The sequence below is a fragment of the Sander vitreus genome, chromosome 2 (assembly GCF_031162955.1).
Source record: "Sander vitreus isolate 19-12246 chromosome 2, sanVit1, whole genome shotgun sequence".
NCBI lineage: Eukaryota > Metazoa > Chordata > Actinopteri > Perciformes > Percidae > Sander > Sander vitreus.
In genome coordinates this window covers 28,261,781-28,279,797 of record NC_135856.1, presented here as the reverse complement: position 1 = coordinate 28,279,797, position 18,017 = coordinate 28,261,781, and the positions used below count along the sequence as shown (strand labels likewise).

Here is an 18,017-nt window from a genome sequence, read left to right as displayed (position 1 = left end):
AACTTCTATGGAGATGAAATCAAAACACACGTTACAGTAGATGAATTTGGCAATTCAATTCAAAGAATTGCAGAAAATCTGCAAGAAGAAAATCACAGCTTGGTGAACATCATCGGAAGAACACACCGATTGTGAAATAAGCAAACAAAGATGGCCGATGAGTGATCAAGAAGAAATGCAACAGCCTGTTAAGGATGTAGAGGGGACAACGCCAATGCTTCTCTGGGGGTCACTTCTGTGTAGTGTGTTCAGTGTATCCGCTCAACTCTTGTATTTAGAGTTACACTATGTGTGAACTAGTACTGCTGTCTGTGTCTGTGTGTGTGTGTGTGTGTGTGTGTGTGTGTGATCAGAGACCTGCTGTGAATGAGAAGTTGGCAGCTAGCTTAATTCTGCTGCGTGTGGCTCTTCTGCTGGGACTGTCCATGGACAAGGGCGTCTTCATGACAGAGGGGGGCGGAGGCTTGGGGACTGCAGAGTCGTCTGTGCCGCCAGGCGGCCCAGGTGGATTAGGTGTGCTGCCAGCAACCGCTGCAGCATCAGGTTCGTCACTCACTGAAATAACACACACACACACACACACACACACACACACACACGTACAGACTGAGCTTACACCTAATGAAAGACAGGAAAGGTGCAAATGTAAGTGTGATGTACTCATTAAAATGCATGTTGTTCTCCCTTGCTTTGCCTAATACTGTGTAATGTTTTGCTCGGATACTTTTTAAAAAGCAGTCACACATAATCTCACCCCTCTCATTGCAAGTGTGTAGTAGGACCTATGGCGGGGCCAGTTTTGCCTCAAACCTCACCCGCAAAGCTCAGTAGTGGAACCGACCCGTTTCACGCAATTATCTCCAAGCCTAATCCAGACCCGGTCCATTAATTTAAATCCTGGGACCCGACACCCATGACCTTGTTGATGTCATGCAAAGTGACACAAGATCACATATCCAGTAAGTACGTAACTGCCCTGTTGCTTTCAGACAGCTGCATCCTCAGCGCTGAAATTGTGCTGAGTGATTTTGTTGATTGTCCTCTGCATATTTTGTCAGTCTGCGTGATACAGAAGCTGCTCAACATCCACGTGGCCAGCTCAGGCACCGATGCCAATCAAGCCCTGTGCCGTTTTGTTTTGAGAATAATGCGCATCATCATCATGCACACATCATTTTCATTTCTGAAATCTCCAGATAAAACATATTGTTCTCACCCACTGCCTGCATCATGCTCATTTTTATCTGTGCCTGCGAATTTATACAAATATAATTTTTACCCATTACACAACTTTTTCGCCGATACCTGACCCAGTGCAGGGCTTTGATATACGGTGGCCTTCAGGCAATGTAACATTGCGAAAGGCCCCCTCTAGAACCAGTGTCTGGTTTGTCCGTTCTGGGTAGTTCTAGTCCGTTCTAGTAACAGGGCAGCGCAACACAGCAGTCTGCGTGGAAGACGACCCACTCCCTATGTAGATATGAAGGGCTCATTGTAAGCTAATAAACAGATTGTTAGTTTTAGGGGATTTTACACTAATGAAAACCGTTATACATTTCTGCCAAAAGATCCCTGTAAATACAACAAATCTGGAAAATTGAAACCGACCTGTTGGAATTTTCTCCTCAAAGTGGATCAGGTCCGTCTCCTGGAGGGGAACAGGGTGGAGCTGAGGGGACGGTAGGCAGGATGGTACAGGACCACACAGTAGGTCTACTGCTGATGTCAGACACAGCAGCTCCGATTCTACCGCGGCATCGCCACCTAGCAGGTAAAAGAACATCTTCAGTTCTTTTATCTGAGAAAGACTGAGCCATCTTTAGAAACGTGTTCATTGTAAGTCAAAACATCCCCTTATTTTTTTCCAGTTCCAACAGTTATAATTTGAATTACTTCACTTTATTTATTTTTATTAACAAACAGCAGTCAATATAAATACTTGTGTGAACTGTGTTACCTGGACTCTGGGTTCCAGATGTTGCGTTGCTAATCGGGCTGTCTCTCGGGCTCTCCGTGTTCTCTTCTGGCTGGGGGCTGTTGGGGATTGAAGGGCTTGCCCTTGCTAAACAAAACACAAAACACCCCCCTCCCCATGTTATACAGCTTCCATACATTGTTGTAGGTGCCATCTCATGAAATCACTTCCCAAGTATTCCTAGGGAGCATCCAGAGATTAGACCATTGTCATAGAATCACTTCAGCCTGCAGCCATTATTTACAGTCGGTGTATATACACCAATGATTGCAACTGATGAAGCATGCTATGCCATCACCTTCACCTTTCATATCGTTCTTCAAAACGATAATCCTCTTGTGACCATGCCCTTTGATCCAGACCACCTGATGATGACATGTCACAAAACAAAACTAAATATGCAGATGATGCAGTGTCATGTTAAAACTATGGGTTGTCCAGGACCTAAACAAATGAGAAAATTGATAACGAGCTCTGAAAAGAATCAAGTCTAAGATTCAAGTAACACTGGCAGATCTCACACTTCTAATGTATCTATGGACAGTTGACATGGACAATGACGTTTTACTACAGTAAAAGTACCTAATGAAATGAATTCCCACCTGTGGAATGGCGCTGAGCAGCTCATCAGTGCTGGTGTATCCGTAGGAACGTGGTTCAAGGCTGCAGCCTGTAAATTTGTTATAAGCCCCCTGGAACTCAGTCAGGAAGATCTGGTTGTAATGGTAGGTGTGGAGCAGGCCGCGTACGTTACGGGCAAACTGGTAAAGCCTGGTCAGCCTCACCCACTCCTCATCGACACCACTGGCAGTGTTGCCAGCTTTGTTGTTGTCATCACTTTCTTCACTGTACAACTGTGAAAGAAGATGGCACACAAGTCAGTTCTGCCTCTGTGTAAACTATTCAATTAAAATGGAGACAGTGAGTAGAGAGTAAAAAAAACAAAAAACAAACAACTGACTGTAGGACAGGAAAATGTAGAAAGCTTGAAGGAGTTTTAAGAAGACAAAAAGACAAACCTCCACAAGGTAGGGCAGGCTCTTGAGTAACTCGCTGAGGGACAGGAACCCATATTCACATGGGTTGAGAGGGGCTCCATGGACAGTCAGGTAATGCTGGCTCAGCTCATCCACTTTGAAACCCCTGGTGACATGCTCCTCCTCTTGGGACATGAGCAGAGCCAGTAGCTGGGAGGTCAGTGAGCGCAAAGACTTCCTATTGATCAACTGCACTTCCCGACCCCCCGAGCCATCCACCACCTTGAAATTGAAAGAAAGCGGCTGCTTGTTTACTGGTATTTTTACTAGTGATTTTGAAGAAAATTGTCTTACCAAGTGAGGACAGTGCTATGATTAGTCACCATCAACAGCGAAGTAAAGTGTCTGTAAGTTGCTCTATGTCACTCAAAAGAAAACAGTTTCCAGGATGTCAGAGTTGATTTAAACTAGGGCTGTCAAACGATTACATTTTCTTAATCGTGATTAATCGTTGAATTTCTATCGTTAATCGCATGTTTTATCACATGATTAAAATTCTATTTTGCATTTCAGAACTGTTTATAAGTACATATTAACAATGGAAAGTAATTCTTACCAGTGTATCTTGATTGAAAATCAAATGAATGCGAAGAAAGTTACTTTATGAAATTGACTTTAAGATTTGTATATTATATATTTAATCTAGTCACACATTTGAATCTAGAGTCAATATTAGGGTTGGGTATTGTTTGGTTTGGATATCGGTGCTAAAGCGGTACCGGTGCCTTAACGGTACCTGAACCGATACTTTAAGAAAGTCCAAAAAAGGTACTAAACAGTTGGCGACATTAAAGAACGGCTTGTTTATTGCTAAGGCCATATTGTCAAAATTAAATGTTTAATAATAACAAATTTCACTAGTAAATAGTTGTTGAATGACAAACAACCACCAGATGGGAAAAGGGCATTTAACAACAATTTTGAATGCACCACGAAGCTGTAAATTACCAGTTTCATTGAACGCACCGTCTGTGTTTTTCCGACAACAGCAACTGCAGATTACATCCCGGTGTTGAATCCTCTACAGTGAAATACAGTCAAACTTTACACCGTTTAGCGTTAGCTGACAGCATTTTAACCGTGTTTAATCCAGCTACTAGCTAGCGGTAGGCTAACGTTAGCTGCTGTCGAGTATAGCATCACGTGCAGCGGTGTTTCTGTTGCCTGTAACGTCGGTTTCAGAGCAGCAGAGAGAAGTGCAGACATATCAGTGGCACACGAATGAGGCACCGAAATCCGTGTTGCTATTCCTGCAGCAGCAGGATGTGTTACGAGGAAGTACGGCAAAATAGTAGCCCGTTAGGCACGACGCAAAGCCGAGTGAAGTGAAAATAAATTAATAAATGGCGGCATGCGATTAATACGATTAAATTAACAATTAAATTAACGCATTATGCTCGGCCCTTAATCGCATCGCGATTAAGGCGTTAATGCTGACAGCCCTAATATAAACCCTAAATAATTTGTGATTATATGTGTGAGCTGCAGCTCAATTGTATGTTGATCGTCAACTATAATCTACTGTGCTTTACTAAGACTTTCGTTTCTCTTTTTGGCTTTTATTCCTGCAACCAAAGAATAGCTGTGACATTGTTGTAGAGTCTGGCAATTCTATGTTAAATTGTGGAAAAGTTTCCAAATGCAGAGTACTTCTCCTCAATGTGCATCGTCTTTAATAGATGGACAGGCTCATTAATCAGCTAGTTAGACTTGGCAAAGGAGCTGTAGAGTTGAGCGGCGCAATACAAGGAATATTTGCTTTACTGGATGCCAGATGACACATCCAAAAGCACAGAATAGAATTTATAATGACACAAAGGATCTTGTGACAACAAAAAGGATATCAACTCTATATGAAGTAGGGGTGACACGATTCTCCAAATTTACGATTAGACTTCTAAAACTTTTTTCAGCACTGACGGCTATGCCAGTTAGAGTTTCAAGACTTGATTCATAAAGAACAGATAATTGGTTTTAAGCCCCGACAACTGTCATTTACATTTTGAAATTATTCTTTAAAAAGATAAGCTACATGGTGATATATTTGATATAACGCCTTGGTTTTTTTTGTAATGGTCCACACCAAGGCCAAATGGGTCAAATTTAAATGATGCATTTAAAATGTAATAACAAAACTTATTTCAACAGTCAACTGGGAACAAACCGTTAAACACAAACTAAAAAGATGAGCCACTAGATGGCAGAAAGGTACTTTACAACAACTTGAATTTCCTTAACTGCAAAAAGCCACCAGATCCTGGTGCTGTTGTTGTAAAGTACCCTTCTGCCATCAAGGCAGGGGTGGATACTAGGAAAATTGCCGATTCTGCTTTGATCGATTTAGCATTGAAACAATTAATACTTAGGTGTCTTTACCTTGACAACATGACAGAGTTTGGTCAGCAGAGCCGGCAGGGAGCTGGCATCATAGCCCTGCAGGCGTAGACCATAACCAAAGGTCTTGCTGTACTCCGTGAGCAGCTGGCAGACTGGAAGACTGGAGTTTTTCTGAGCCCGAAGCAGCTTGACCAGCTGAGCGGCCAGCGCCTTGATACGCTCCACTTCTGTCAGAGTCAGCACTTTCTCCTCACCACACTCCAACACCTGACGAAGGTACAGCAGGTAAACAAGTGTTCAGGTAGAGACAAAGGAAGAGGCATGTATGCTTGATCAAAAGGTGGACTCAATAACCCAGTTCAATCCAAGCACATGACATACTGTATGGATATAGCCAAGAAGAGCCAGATCTGACCCAGAAGGTATTCTGTGTAAATGACAGTAGGAGGAGTAAATACCATGGGCGCTGCCTAGTGACGATCAGGTAGTAGCAGGTCATTTTGAATTAGCAGTTCAAAGTAGCAAATGGAAATGTATAACTGAGATACTTAGTAACCGTCACCATCTTAAGAGAATATCCTTAATATTGCTAGGATTTCTCTTGGCTGCACAACACAGAAGGACCATCATTGCACACCAGAAACACACTTTGATTCCTCATAGTTGAGGGTTGGAGCACCAAGTACCACAAGTCTTCCTAACTCACCATCAGTATGTTGGGGATTGCCTCGAAGAGCTCCATGAGCTTGGTGAAGCCGTAGTAGCTGAGTTTGCACTGACGACCGAAGTGATGGTGGTAGGTGGGTATGAACTTACTGAAGGCCATTCGGCAGTGAGGCTGGTGACGAAGAAGGTCCACCACCTCCTTCCCAAACTGCCTAGTGCGCTCCATTTCCTCCACAGTACGCTCTGTGGGCAAATAAAGCGGGAATTCAGGGAAACTGCATCAATGACATTGTATGACATTCTAATTAGCAGTTTCTTCATAGAGATTTGGAAACATCACTACACACTACTTCCAAATTAATCTTTTTATTAACGAGTTTAAAACGGACCTCTCTTGGGAACTGAGATGACGGTGTCTGTGTCCTGATGTGTAATAGTGATGGTGGTGTCGGGGATCTCGGTCAGCAGGTCCATCAAGTCACATATGCCATAATCGATTACCCTCCAGTCTCTGGAGAAGCACCTGTAAGAATACATTACAAACAAACATTCACGACACGGATGATATCCATACTTATATTTAACACTTTTCTCCAACGGTTAGGGGAATAAGGGGACTTCACAGACAAACCCACAGGCAAATTCTTAGCATTTATCTGGCAATGTAGAGACATCATATACTGCTCCAAGCAATGTTGACTGACCAATGGTACGCCTGCATGAAGTCCTTGATCGCCACTTGTTTGCTGGCTTGAAATTTAAGCAGTTTGAGCAGGTCTTGGGTGAAGCGCTTCACTTGAGCACGATGAGTCAGGGTCAGTAAACGCTTGGTACCCATACCCAAGATCTGTAGGTAAAGAAAGTTAGAATAAAAACACAATATGTAGACTACAAACAAAAAGTACAAGATCCTCATTGACCTCAATACCTGCAGAACATGTGGCACGGCCTCCAGAAGCTCCAGCAGCTTGGAGTAGCCATAGTCAGAGACACGGCACTGCTTGGCAAAGTGATGGTGGTATGATGGTATGAACTTGTTCATTGGCATGATGCAAGAAGGCTGACTCTTCAACAGGTCAATAATCTCTCTGCTGAATTGGATGAGCTGTGGGTTGCCAACCGGACTCTTGCAGCGCTGAATCCACGTTTCTGCATGTAAAAAGTTGTATTATTTTTATCTGGCTGGTAACGGCAGCACTATGTAGGTACAGCAATGCATGAAGCTCAACAACCGCCATCAAAAAGGTTGAGATTTTGAATGTTCCTACCAGAGTTTGGTGCTGGTGGTTTGTTGTGGATCCACTTGATGACTTTGAAGCCATTCTGAGCGGTGACTATTGTGATACTGGGAACACATGTAATGAGATGCTCCAGAGGAATACCACCCTCCAGTGTCTCGTTGCCCAGCTGCAGGGGGCTGAATTTTGCTGCATAGCAGTCTGTAAAACTAAATGGAAAACATTCTACATTATTGACTTCATAATGTATGAAAACATGCTCTATTTGATATAAAAAAATAAATAAAAAGGAGTTAATACATGAACTAAAGAGCTGGTTTTCACCTGAGTAATGGAAGAGTCCCCTCATGTGACTGCAACAGACTGTGGACCTCAGATGCTAAGGTGCTCAGAGACATCACAACAAAAGGTATTTTATAGGAGTCAGGGTCAAAGTCAGCCTCGCTGAAAAAGAAGATATAGAAGAGATAGATAGGACACACAATCAGTGATGGAAACAGTGGGGACAGTCAGCTGACGTACAATTCAGAGATCTGTGCTTGTGAGAATTAAAGTTGATGAAGACCGGTCAAGGTGCTCCAGAGGTGGCCAACAATACAGACCTACTATTAAACTTATGATGAAAAAAATTGGGTTGATAACAGGTTTTAATACATAAATCAAATTGTTTAAAAAGAATTATCAAAACAAAGCAAGTTTCATTAGAAGGTCAAATCAGTGCGTTAAAGACAGTGGACAGTGTGGGTTAAAAATTAACCTGAAGTCCTGCTGTGTGTAGTGCTCTCTGCAAACAGGTTCATGGTACTCCAGCTCCTCAAACACTACGGGGCTTCCGCTAGCAGAGGAGGAGCCCTCCTGGGACTGGGAAGATCCCAGTGGACTCTGACGTATTTGGCTGCTGGGCAGTAGGCACACAAGTCTTGAGCCTCCCTGTTCCCGCACTGCCACCACCTCTGGTAGCCTGTACAGATCCCCAACCACAAGCTTACGCGAATATCTGGAGAGAGGGGGGAAAAAAAGAAGAAGAAAAAAAAAAAAAGCATATAGTTTTGCGGCAACTACTTTAAAATGCATATATTATCATTTTGGAATTGCTATACTCCCGAGTACAAAAATATGTATAAGTAAGTTGTTCGCGTTTGAAAGCCATGAGTTGAGAGCAAGCCACTTACTTCTTCTCATAGATCTCTGTGAACTTGAAGAGGGGAAGGCAATTTGCAGGCGCATCCTGAAGAATGCTGATGATCTCTGTGCTGTATAATAAAAAAAGCTGACATTTACCACCACAATCCAAAACACTTCAAGAAAATATGTATCCGTATACTATTATCGGAAAGTTCCATGAACCCCCAACTCAACGACGCTTGACTGTACCTGAGCATGACAAGGGATTTGCTGCTACCACCAGTGATCAGAGACACCTGAATGCGCTTGCCTCCGATCTTATAGCGGTGCAGGCCACTGACAGCACTTATGGCCTGCTGCAGGGACAACATCTGGATTGTGGCCTTCAACTGATAGTCAGTGTGGGGGCTAAGCTCCACAGCTTTCACCTAGACAAAACAAGACACAAGGAGATGTTTTGAGACGAGTGAATCTCGCTTCAAGTAGAAATCGGCAAGCAAACATTCCACCTTAAGAGACCGTTATTTTGGACTTATGTTGATGTTAAAGTGCTCATATTATGTTCATTTTCAGGTTCATAATTGTATTTAATAGGTGTGAATCTTCACTGATCTCCCGATTCGATTATCATGTCAGCAATTCGATATCACGATGCGTCAAATACATTTTTCCATATAGGATATTTAATTCATAGCTTTTCAAGCTTCAACAACAAAACATTCTGCAGTGCTCTAATACTAAATAAATTGGATACATAAAACTACAGCACTGAGCACATGGCACTTCCTGAATGTGCAAAACATAACACAATATGTAAACAGAAAGGTTATTAGGCCTACATTAAAAATTGTAAACATAAATAATTGATTATGGCCCGGGCGATTATCGATGCAGCATCGTCCATGTCCACGATTCGATGCATCGATTATTTGATTAATTATAACACCTCTAGTATTTAGAGGTTATATCAGAATAGGTTTACATGGTTTAATTTTCAAAAAACACCATATTTTTGTTATACTGCACATTGCTGCAGCTCCTCTTTTCACCCTGTGTGTTGAGCTCTCTGTTTTAGCTACAGAGTGAGGCATCACACTTTCCATTTTTGTTGGGAGTTGCACATGCACAGTAGCTAAGTAAGGACTACTAGCCAGTCAGAAGCAGAGTATGAAGGCGTGCCACACTAGCAGCTAGGAGAGCATTATATTGTGTTACAATGTGACGCACGTTCGTCACGGAAGTAAAGGCTGGACTACAATAGAGCTGTTTGGAGCAGTTTGTGAACAGTGTTTTCTGTTGGAGATGGGAAGTCCTTTTGGGGTGGACTTTGGGCTTTTTCACCTCGTAAACCTATAAAGTGCACAAAAAAGATATACAACACAATAAAGGAAAAAAGCCAAAAAGCATAATATGAGCATTTTAAGAGGATACAGGCGTATTTGATCAATACATTTATCAACACAATAATGTAACTGGGGTGGGCCTTACCCGCCCATAACGAGAGAAGGTGTCATGCAGTGTCTGCTGCAGATCCTTGCGGGACATTCTGTAGTCCAGGTTGGCCACCTGGACCTCTGCCCCATCTGAGAAAGGCTCAGGAGGACCTTCCGGACACATGCTACGAGGGGCAGCCAGGAGGGGCGAGGACCGGCTGGACAGGCAGGGCGACACACTCCTGTTAGAGAAGGGGGGCAGACAACTTTAAAATAATAACTAACATAACATTTAATGTTATGACATTCCGGAGAATTTGTATGCATCATGAGCAGTATGTCACTCCGTAATGCTCTAGGTTAACTTATCAAATATTGACTTAAAACCCAATATGTCACCTGGATGACCAGGAGCCTTGGGACAGGATGAGGGGACTGAAGCTCCTGTGCAGGTTCAACTTGCTGAAAGCTGAGGGAATGCTAATCTGGAACTCCCCTGAGCTCTTGTCCCCTTGTTCTACAGGGGATTCAGTCACACTGCGAGGGTAGGAGCCATCTCGTCTACACGTAAAGATGGAAAAAAGGGGACATGTAAGGGCAACATCCTTTGCAGTGCAAGGCTTATAAATGTTTTTCTTTTTATTGTTTAAGGAAAAGGATACAATTCTAGCAAATCAAAAAATATTTGGTGCTTGATTGTCTAGAAACTAAAACCAGAGGTATACTGCCCCCACTAGCAGACATTTTAGAAACACCTTTGAGAAGAAAAAAAAGAAAAGAAAAAGAAAAAAAAAAAAGTTATCAAGGAGCTTTCATCTCGTTATTAAATGACATTCTCAGTCCAATATCCCTTTTCCCTGTGTGTACCTCCTTCTGTACATAGATTCTCCAGTAAGGCCAGGCTTGGACAGCTGCTCCAGGGCTCCTGTTTCACCATTACTGTGAGGGGAAGAGGAAGCAGCACGTCCTTTCTCCAGTTGGTGGAAGCCCATTCTGGTCTTGCCCTCCAAACTACCCAGCTCCTGGATCAGACAGAGAGCAGATGTCAATACTGTAGATGTTGACTGGGTGGATACTGTTGATGTGTTTATGTTCGTGCGTGTGTGCGTGTGTCTCAAGCTCAATGGAAAAAGTCATGGAATGTTAAACTGATTTCTGAAGTTGAACTAGGGATGTGCACATAAAATTAACTAGCTTGACTCTAAAAACAGCAGTATTCACCAGCTGAATATTAGAATGTATTCAAACACATCTTAGCCATGTGGATGATTTTGTAATTGACAAATACGTTGGACCCATAGTACACAGCTAATGATACAGCCATGAGAATGTGCTTTACCTATAAACATTTGATCATCATGAACCAGACCTATGATAAAAAGGTCACTAAAGTTCTCCCATAGTGCTGTTTGTGTTAGACATTTGAACCTCTAAATTTCTCTTTACTGTCCCAACTTTGACAAAACTTGAAATGACCATCCCTAGTTTAAGTCTATACAGTAATCCATTCATGTGTCACTTTTCTCTTGTCTTCCACACTGGTCTGGTGGTTACAATCAAGAAAAAAAGACAAGCCAGTCATTCTAGCCACCAGGGGTCAGTTTTATCAGAGTGGAAAACTGCATGGGCCAAACCAAATAAATAGAGGCATGGCGCAGACTTTGGACAAAACAAACATTGGCTACTCACATGAAGCAGTATATCAGCACTGATATACTGGACAAACAGTCAAAAAAAGCACAAAAGCTATAGGCTAATTCATGCATTAGTATGATGAATGACCAACGAACATGCAGGACAGGGGATACATGAAGCACTAACAACAACTACTAATACATGCTAGCACAGGTAGGCAAATGAAGCTTAGCGAGCAGCTTAAAGCGGTTAGTCAAAGGAGCAATTAGAGGGACACTGGGGAAGGGGATTTACATCCCAGACAAGGATAGAGGGCAACGGAGGTTAAGGGGAAGCAGGCACCGGCGAGTCTGCTGACCTGATGGGGCTTGGCTGGAGCACCACCGGGAGGCCCACTGCACCCTCTCCTGGGGCTGTAGGGCCTTTCAGGGACTGGGCCAGGGGCGTGGCTCAGGCGGGTTGCTCGCCGTTGCCTCCTGGGTGACCTGGGCTTCTCCAGGTGCAGAAAGGAGGATATGGATGGGGGAGAGCCGAACATTGAATCCTGGCTTTGATATGTGTGGGGCAGAGTCTGAGGCAAGTGATGGGACCGAGACTGAAGCTCAAGCTCAGGACTTGCATTGTCTCTGGGCCGTGGGGAGAAGGAAAGGCTGATTTGGTGGCCAAACACATCCTCATTCTCCATTCGCTTGCGGGCACGCGCAGCTGCCTCAGTGCTGCCAAAACGGAGGACTGCTGTGCCCTGGGCCATGCCCAGCACCTTGCCACCACAGTTGTCTGACAGGCGGCGCAGCCTGAGCTTCACAGCGTTCCGCAGGCTCTTGTCACAGTTGACAGGGAGGTTGTGCACATAGAGGAGGTTGAAACTGGGCTGAGGGAGGGAAGAGACAGCGCGCCTGTCTGGTTTGTATAATTTACAAAATAAAGCAGTGGTCTTCCTTGTAGTTGAAAAACAATTTTAAGAATGGCTGCGAGTGGTATAGATTAGAAAAAATATTGCACAGAGATAGATAGATAGATAGAGATATATATAGATAGAGATATATATAGATATATATATATATATCTCTCTATCTCTCTCTCTCTCTCAAGACCCCTGAAAGAAAATTGCGTAAGTAAATATTGTGAAGATGATCTAATTTACATTCCAACTGCCTCTCTGCCCTCTTGGCAAATCCACAATTTCGTTGGTAACTTTTGCCAGCACCGACTTACCTCATTTAATACAGAGTAGATCAACAAAGTATTTTTTAAGTCCTGATGAAGCATTTGTGAGGCATACCTGTGCTTTGACAAGCATACGTGGTGGCAGATCAGCTGTGATCTCCTGGAAGGCCACATGGCGGTGGGCGTGCTGCAGTAGGGCTGAAGATGTATGGCTGCCATGGACCAGGATTACCTGGAAACCATGGCGATGGCGCAGGTCACTCAGCTCACTTGCAAAGTTCACATCCGCTATTAAAAATGAATAGATAACACGTGTTAATCACGAAAGCCCTTGTGCAATCAAGGCTGTAGTTGATTATACTGAATCTGAGCTGAACTCACAGGATACTAATACAACAGTCGCAGGTGCAGTGTGGGTCTCCGCAAAGCGTCGTAGGCTCTGGCGAAGCTTGTCATCTGCAGCATTCTTGGCTGTGGCATTGATATGTGCAACAGTGACCTGATGAAGCAAAATTATGTATAGATAGCTTTAGTTTGTTTCCTGTGTTGTTCAATTTTCTATGGCTGTCATTTTTGGGGAATTACTTTGACATGTTCATGTCATTTTATGGAGGTTAATGTGGAAATACCTTTAACAATAACACAAAAGAGGCTATTTCATTGCATTTTTCTGAAGGCTCCATTGTGCAGTATCTGATTATTGGCTGATTTGATTTAAATAGTATGATAATGCCTCATGAAAGCTTAGTCTATCATTCAAGGTAAACATAAGCCCTGTATTAATGGTACATTTACTCCCAGTTTTATCCCGACATGACCAACTCTCCCCATCATAAAACTGTAGCTCAATGGTATTCATTTAGGGTGTAAATGTCACTCATTTGTAATAGCGTAACCTTGAAAATACATGAAATGTGTTGGTACCTGGCAGTTGTTGAGCTCTTGAATGACAGCTTTACTCTCCTTGCTGATATCACAGACGCAAATGAACTCTGCCTCACGGTGGCCCTGAAAGAAATGGCTGCGAATACGCTGGACCACAGCTCCAGCAGAGCGACCGCTGGGCACGCTGCAGTTCTCAATGTCCCAGAAGACACCCACCGGAGGGATGTTCTCAGAACCACCATTCTCTGGCGAACCTAGCAGACCGTTAGCAAACAATCATTCTAAACAGCTTTAAAGCATCTTAACAGCTTGATCTTAATCATTGTATTGTTGTTGCAGTCAATTTGAATGTCCTATCCACTTCACTCAAATTCCAAAGAGGTTGCTATTTCAAAACAGTCCAATCAAGACCCACAAGACCAATCGGACATAAAATTCCAATGACGGTATATATGCAGGAATTCAGTATTGTATAGTAAGAGTCCACTAACCATACTTCTGGCTGGTCTTGCCAAGGCTGGCCGATGGCATGAGCATCATGCCATCAGAGGAGGTGCCACAGCCATTACAAATGGGGATAGGGATAGGAGCAGTCTGGGGAATAGGAACATTGGGCCACACCTTGTCCGACTCTGACGCCAGACCATTCATGGGCTGCAAATAGGTACAAATCAATACAACTGTCAGGGAAAACCCAAATAAAACAGACAACAGCAAGCAATACTATACTAAATGCAATTTTATAAACAAAAATATCAGTCTGAGGTCACCCCGTGCATATAAAATAAAATTACCTAGAGGGATCTCCATGGCACACACATACAAAAGACCAGAGTGATTGAAGTGAACTCGACCAACCTTCAACAGGCAATCCTGGCAGTAGTGTGCTCCCTTCACACAAACCGTGCGTTCTACATTTAGGTGCAAAGGATTAGAGCAGAATTGTGCTGAGGTGGTTGTAGTGGTGATAGTGGTGGTGGTTGGGTGATCACCAAGTGTGCTTCTCTGGGATCTTCTGGCTGATGGGCAGCAGTCCACACCACAGGTGTAGAAGCCAGAAGGGGCAAGGCAAGAGCCATGCAAGGGAGCGGGTAAAGAGGAAACACAGGGGAGGGAGGAAGCCAGAGGTGCTGAGGAGGGAAACGGGCTGGGTTGACTGTATGGAAGAGGTACAGCTGGGTAGGTGTGGAGAAGCCCTGAGCAGCAGGAGAGGTAGGTGTGTGATGAAACAGGCTGAGAGGTAGCAACAGAAGAGGGCAGGTGGGGTTTGCTACCAATAGTGGGCAAAGGACCAAGAACTTCACCTCCACAGCTCATGTGATGTTTATACTGATTAACAGATGAGGCTACGGAGCTGGCTACAGAGCAAGAGCCAGACCTACTAATACTGCTGCTGCTGATGGGTGCTCCTAGAGAGCCTGGGGCCATATAGAGTGAGACAACACCAGCGATGCTGCTACTGCTACCAACAACACCTCCACTACCCAATAACCCATAGCCATCTGTGCTGCAATAGTCACAGTGCGTGTAAATGCTTACTTTGGGGCTAGTCCCCTCTTGTTGCTGCTGAGGTGGTGGCTGTTGTTGGTGGGAGTCGTGTGTAAGCTGAGGAGGAGGCAAGCAGGGAGGAGGCATAGGGAGAGTGGCCAGAGAGAAGGGCTGGGATGATTGGGAAGCGGAAGTATGGAGTGGTGGAGGAGGAGGAGGGACATCTTTCAGTTCCAACACGGCCTTTCTGCTGTCCATGTAATTGTTCTGGAACATAAAAGCACCAGCAGATTAGGTCACATTAAGCAACAATGTTTTGTAGATTATTATGTATTACGATCACTTGCCAACTCTTTATGCAAAAGAAATGCATTTCATCTCAATAACCTGAATTAGTGTGCAATGGTATTAACAGCACCCTCAAAGCAGGAGATAACTGCACTGTTACTGACCAGTATCCATCTATAAATTGCAGGAACAGACAGACTTGTCTGGGGGTGTTACCGCTTTTGATTCTTTTCCTGCTTCCAACGTTAGCTACATGATTGCTGGATATACACTACTAAGCAGAGGCAGAACAAAGTAATCTCAGAGATTATCCCTTCACAGCGCTGTGCAATGAGAGAAAATCTCAGAGCTGAACCGGGCAGACACAGCACTTTTCATCAGACTCACCCCGGGTTAATTAAGTATACTGCTAACTAATAACTCCGCGAATCAAATCCCCTACTTCACCGTTAACTGTCCAGCCACTAAACCTGTATGTAAATTAACACCTCGGCTGAAATGTTAAATTTGTTAACGATCATACGACACGAGACAACACCGTCTCTCTGCAACGTTCTCCGTCAGGTAAATCAGTAAGTTAGTATAGGGCAGTGTTTCTCAAATGGGGGTACACGTACCCCTGGGGGTACTTTGGAGTACTGCAGGGGGTACATGAACTTTTTGCGAAATGCTTAAAAATATGTCATGCATAATTCCTAAAATAATTATACTATAATAATGAATGAATTACCGTAAGTGATGGATTCTGAACATTTGAAATGTAGCATTTAAATGTTTTTCAGTTCCGAGGTTGTCGTTTAGTAGATCTCACTGCAGACACTGTATTGTTCCTCTTTATATAGATGTCAACATGTTTTTGCGCTGGTCAGGGGGTACTTGGCTTAAAAACACAATTCCAAGGGGGTACATTATTGAATAAAGTTTGAGAACCCCTGGTATAGGGTATACAGGGGAGTTGCATATGAAGTGGTTTGGGGTCCTTCTGTAATTTTGGGGTACAATTTGGTTTTGATGAATTCTACAAGCAGCAATACCACAGGCCAAGCAATTGGCCCGTTCCAAACAGGCACATTTTCAACAGGCACTGCACTAGTTTAACAAATTTCACATGGCTTGTCATGGCTAATAGAAAAAAAAAAAAGAAAAAAAAAAGAAAAAAAAGTATTGTAATATCTCTGCCAACACTTAAAAGCTGTCGGATTTAACATACTTGCGGCCTCATATGCCACCCACACCATTTAACTATGTTATCATGCATGTGAAGAGTGCAGAAAGCACCATTTTTAAAAGACTCCGTGTTCAGCTTACAAATCATTTGGTAGCTCCAATGTAAAGTACAGTCACTGAGGTTCAGAATTTACCTTTTTCACTGCATTCCTGTTACTTTTAGATAGACAGTTATCTGAAGCATAACGATAAGTACATTTTTCAATGCTTTGTCACTGGTTGAGTTACAAATGCTGCAAGAGAGTTGTAATTAATTTTAAGGTAACGTAGAGTTAAATGTGAGATACTTCCTTCACTCTCCCCTACATGCCTGTGTACCGATACCTGAACTGTACACATATGAATACCTACTTTATCGGTGTGATGTGCGGAGGTTATCTCATTGGTGGGAAAGCAGTCTTTAAGTTTCCATAGCAGGGTTGAGGCCTCTGTTTTGGGGTGACTAAGCCATGGGAAGGGTCTAGAGCTGCATATGGCGCTCTCCTTTTCCAGTCCATCCATTATACAACCCGGAGAGGACTTTCACCATACTTCATCTCTCTTCTCTCTCATGCTTTCCTGTGAAGAGAAAATGAAAGTTTAAAGTGCACACTAAAACCTTTGTGTTAAGTCCTTACCGACTTATTTATGATAGCACAGGTCTGTTCGTGCATTTGACTCCACACATCTTGTTAACGACAGTTTAAATCAAGAAAGGGGACATGTCTGTGTATATAACGTTTACTTTTGTTACACACTTATGGACTGTTTATCTGAAGCTAAATAACGCAACCGTTGCGTTTCCCCAAAGCGAATCGTGTAAACCAACCGATGTTAAATTAGCGAACGTCACAAGCTAGCTCACGTCAACGCCGTTTCTTTGAGTGTATTGACTGTTGTTTACGGCGGAATCAGCTAGCTAGACTGCTAGCTACCGTTAAATGTTTGCCTGGAGCTAGCATTAGACTCAAGCTAACAACAAGAACAATTTGTTAGCTTGTTTAACAGACACATAACGTTAGCTGTTCCCACCCACATGCTACCGTTCATTGTCTTAACAGTGTAAATCAATATTATTTGGTAACTTAATGGCGAGAAATGTCCTAAATAGTTTGTTACTTAGATACCTGAGAAAACCGTCTTTCACATCCTCCTCAAAGGACTGTTGTTCCTCCGATCTGTCTCCAAACACCCGCACCTTTTTGTAACCTACTTTTGCCATAAAGTACGCACAGCTGTCGCGAATGTTGTTGTTATATCTGGCGATCAATACATGTGATTGTGATAATACACTGGGACTGGCACGTATAACTGTATTTTTACTATATTTTATAATTTGTTGTTTTTAAAATTTTAATTTAAATCTTGAAATAATTATTTTTGGGTGCATACATTTGGTACATTAAATTGGCAGTTTATATTGGTCAACAAAATGTGGAAGTATTAGAAGATCATGCATTTTATCAGTAATGTAGCTATGCCAATATGTTTATTTAGCCTATAGACATATATTTCTAGAATATGATAAAACTGATTA

The 18,017-nt window shown here is 43.0% G+C and overlaps 1 protein-coding gene across 3 annotated transcripts in view; it reads right to left on the bottom strand.

Annotated features, from left to right (window-relative positions):
* The window catches only part of marf1 (meiosis regulator and mRNA stability factor 1), a 40,806-nt gene extending 23,102 nt beyond the window's left edge, over window positions 1-17,704 (bottom strand). Inside the window, exons 1-27 of one of the 3 annotated variants that reach the window (XM_078264170.1) lie at window positions 17,608-17,704; window positions 16,853-17,059; window positions 14,357-15,253; window positions 13,990-14,152; window positions 13,538-13,752; window positions 12,995-13,112; window positions 12,729-12,901; window positions 11,805-12,317; window positions 10,679-10,833; window positions 10,211-10,372; window positions 9,867-10,053; window positions 8,628-8,806; window positions 8,426-8,506; window positions 8,011-8,250; window positions 7,578-7,697; window positions 7,284-7,462; window positions 6,944-7,164; window positions 6,720-6,862; window positions 6,405-6,538; window positions 6,056-6,258; window positions 5,389-5,616; window positions 2,995-3,234; window positions 2,578-2,829; window positions 2,274-2,340; window positions 1,958-2,062; window positions 1,609-1,764; window positions 358-555 (exon numbers count right to left, since the gene is read on the bottom strand). In XM_078264170.1, coding sequence (XP_078120296.1) covers window positions 358-555; window positions 1,609-1,764; window positions 1,958-2,062; window positions 2,274-2,340; window positions 2,578-2,829; window positions 2,995-3,234; window positions 5,389-5,616; window positions 6,056-6,258; window positions 6,405-6,538; window positions 6,720-6,862; window positions 6,944-7,164; window positions 7,284-7,462; window positions 7,578-7,697; window positions 8,011-8,250; window positions 8,426-8,506; window positions 8,628-8,806; window positions 9,867-10,053; window positions 10,211-10,372; window positions 10,679-10,833; window positions 11,805-12,317; window positions 12,729-12,901; window positions 12,995-13,112; window positions 13,538-13,752; window positions 13,990-14,152; window positions 14,357-15,253; window positions 16,853-17,002 — 5,479 coding nt within the window. In that variant the 5' untranslated portion in view covers window positions 17,003-17,059; window positions 17,608-17,704. The remainder of the gene's footprint in view (window positions 1-357; window positions 556-1,608; window positions 1,765-1,957; window positions 2,063-2,273; window positions 2,341-2,577; window positions 2,830-2,994; window positions 3,235-5,388; window positions 5,617-6,055; window positions 6,259-6,404; window positions 6,539-6,719; window positions 6,863-6,943; window positions 7,165-7,283; window positions 7,463-7,577; window positions 7,698-8,010; window positions 8,251-8,425; window positions 8,507-8,627; window positions 8,807-9,866; window positions 10,054-10,210; window positions 10,373-10,678; window positions 10,834-11,804; window positions 12,318-12,728; window positions 12,902-12,994; window positions 13,113-13,537; window positions 13,753-13,989; window positions 14,153-14,356; window positions 15,254-16,852; window positions 17,060-17,607) is intronic. The other 2 variants (XM_078264179.1, XM_078264188.1) reach the window with 2 other exon arrangements.
* Between the last annotated feature and the right edge of the window lie 313 nt (window positions 17,705-18,017).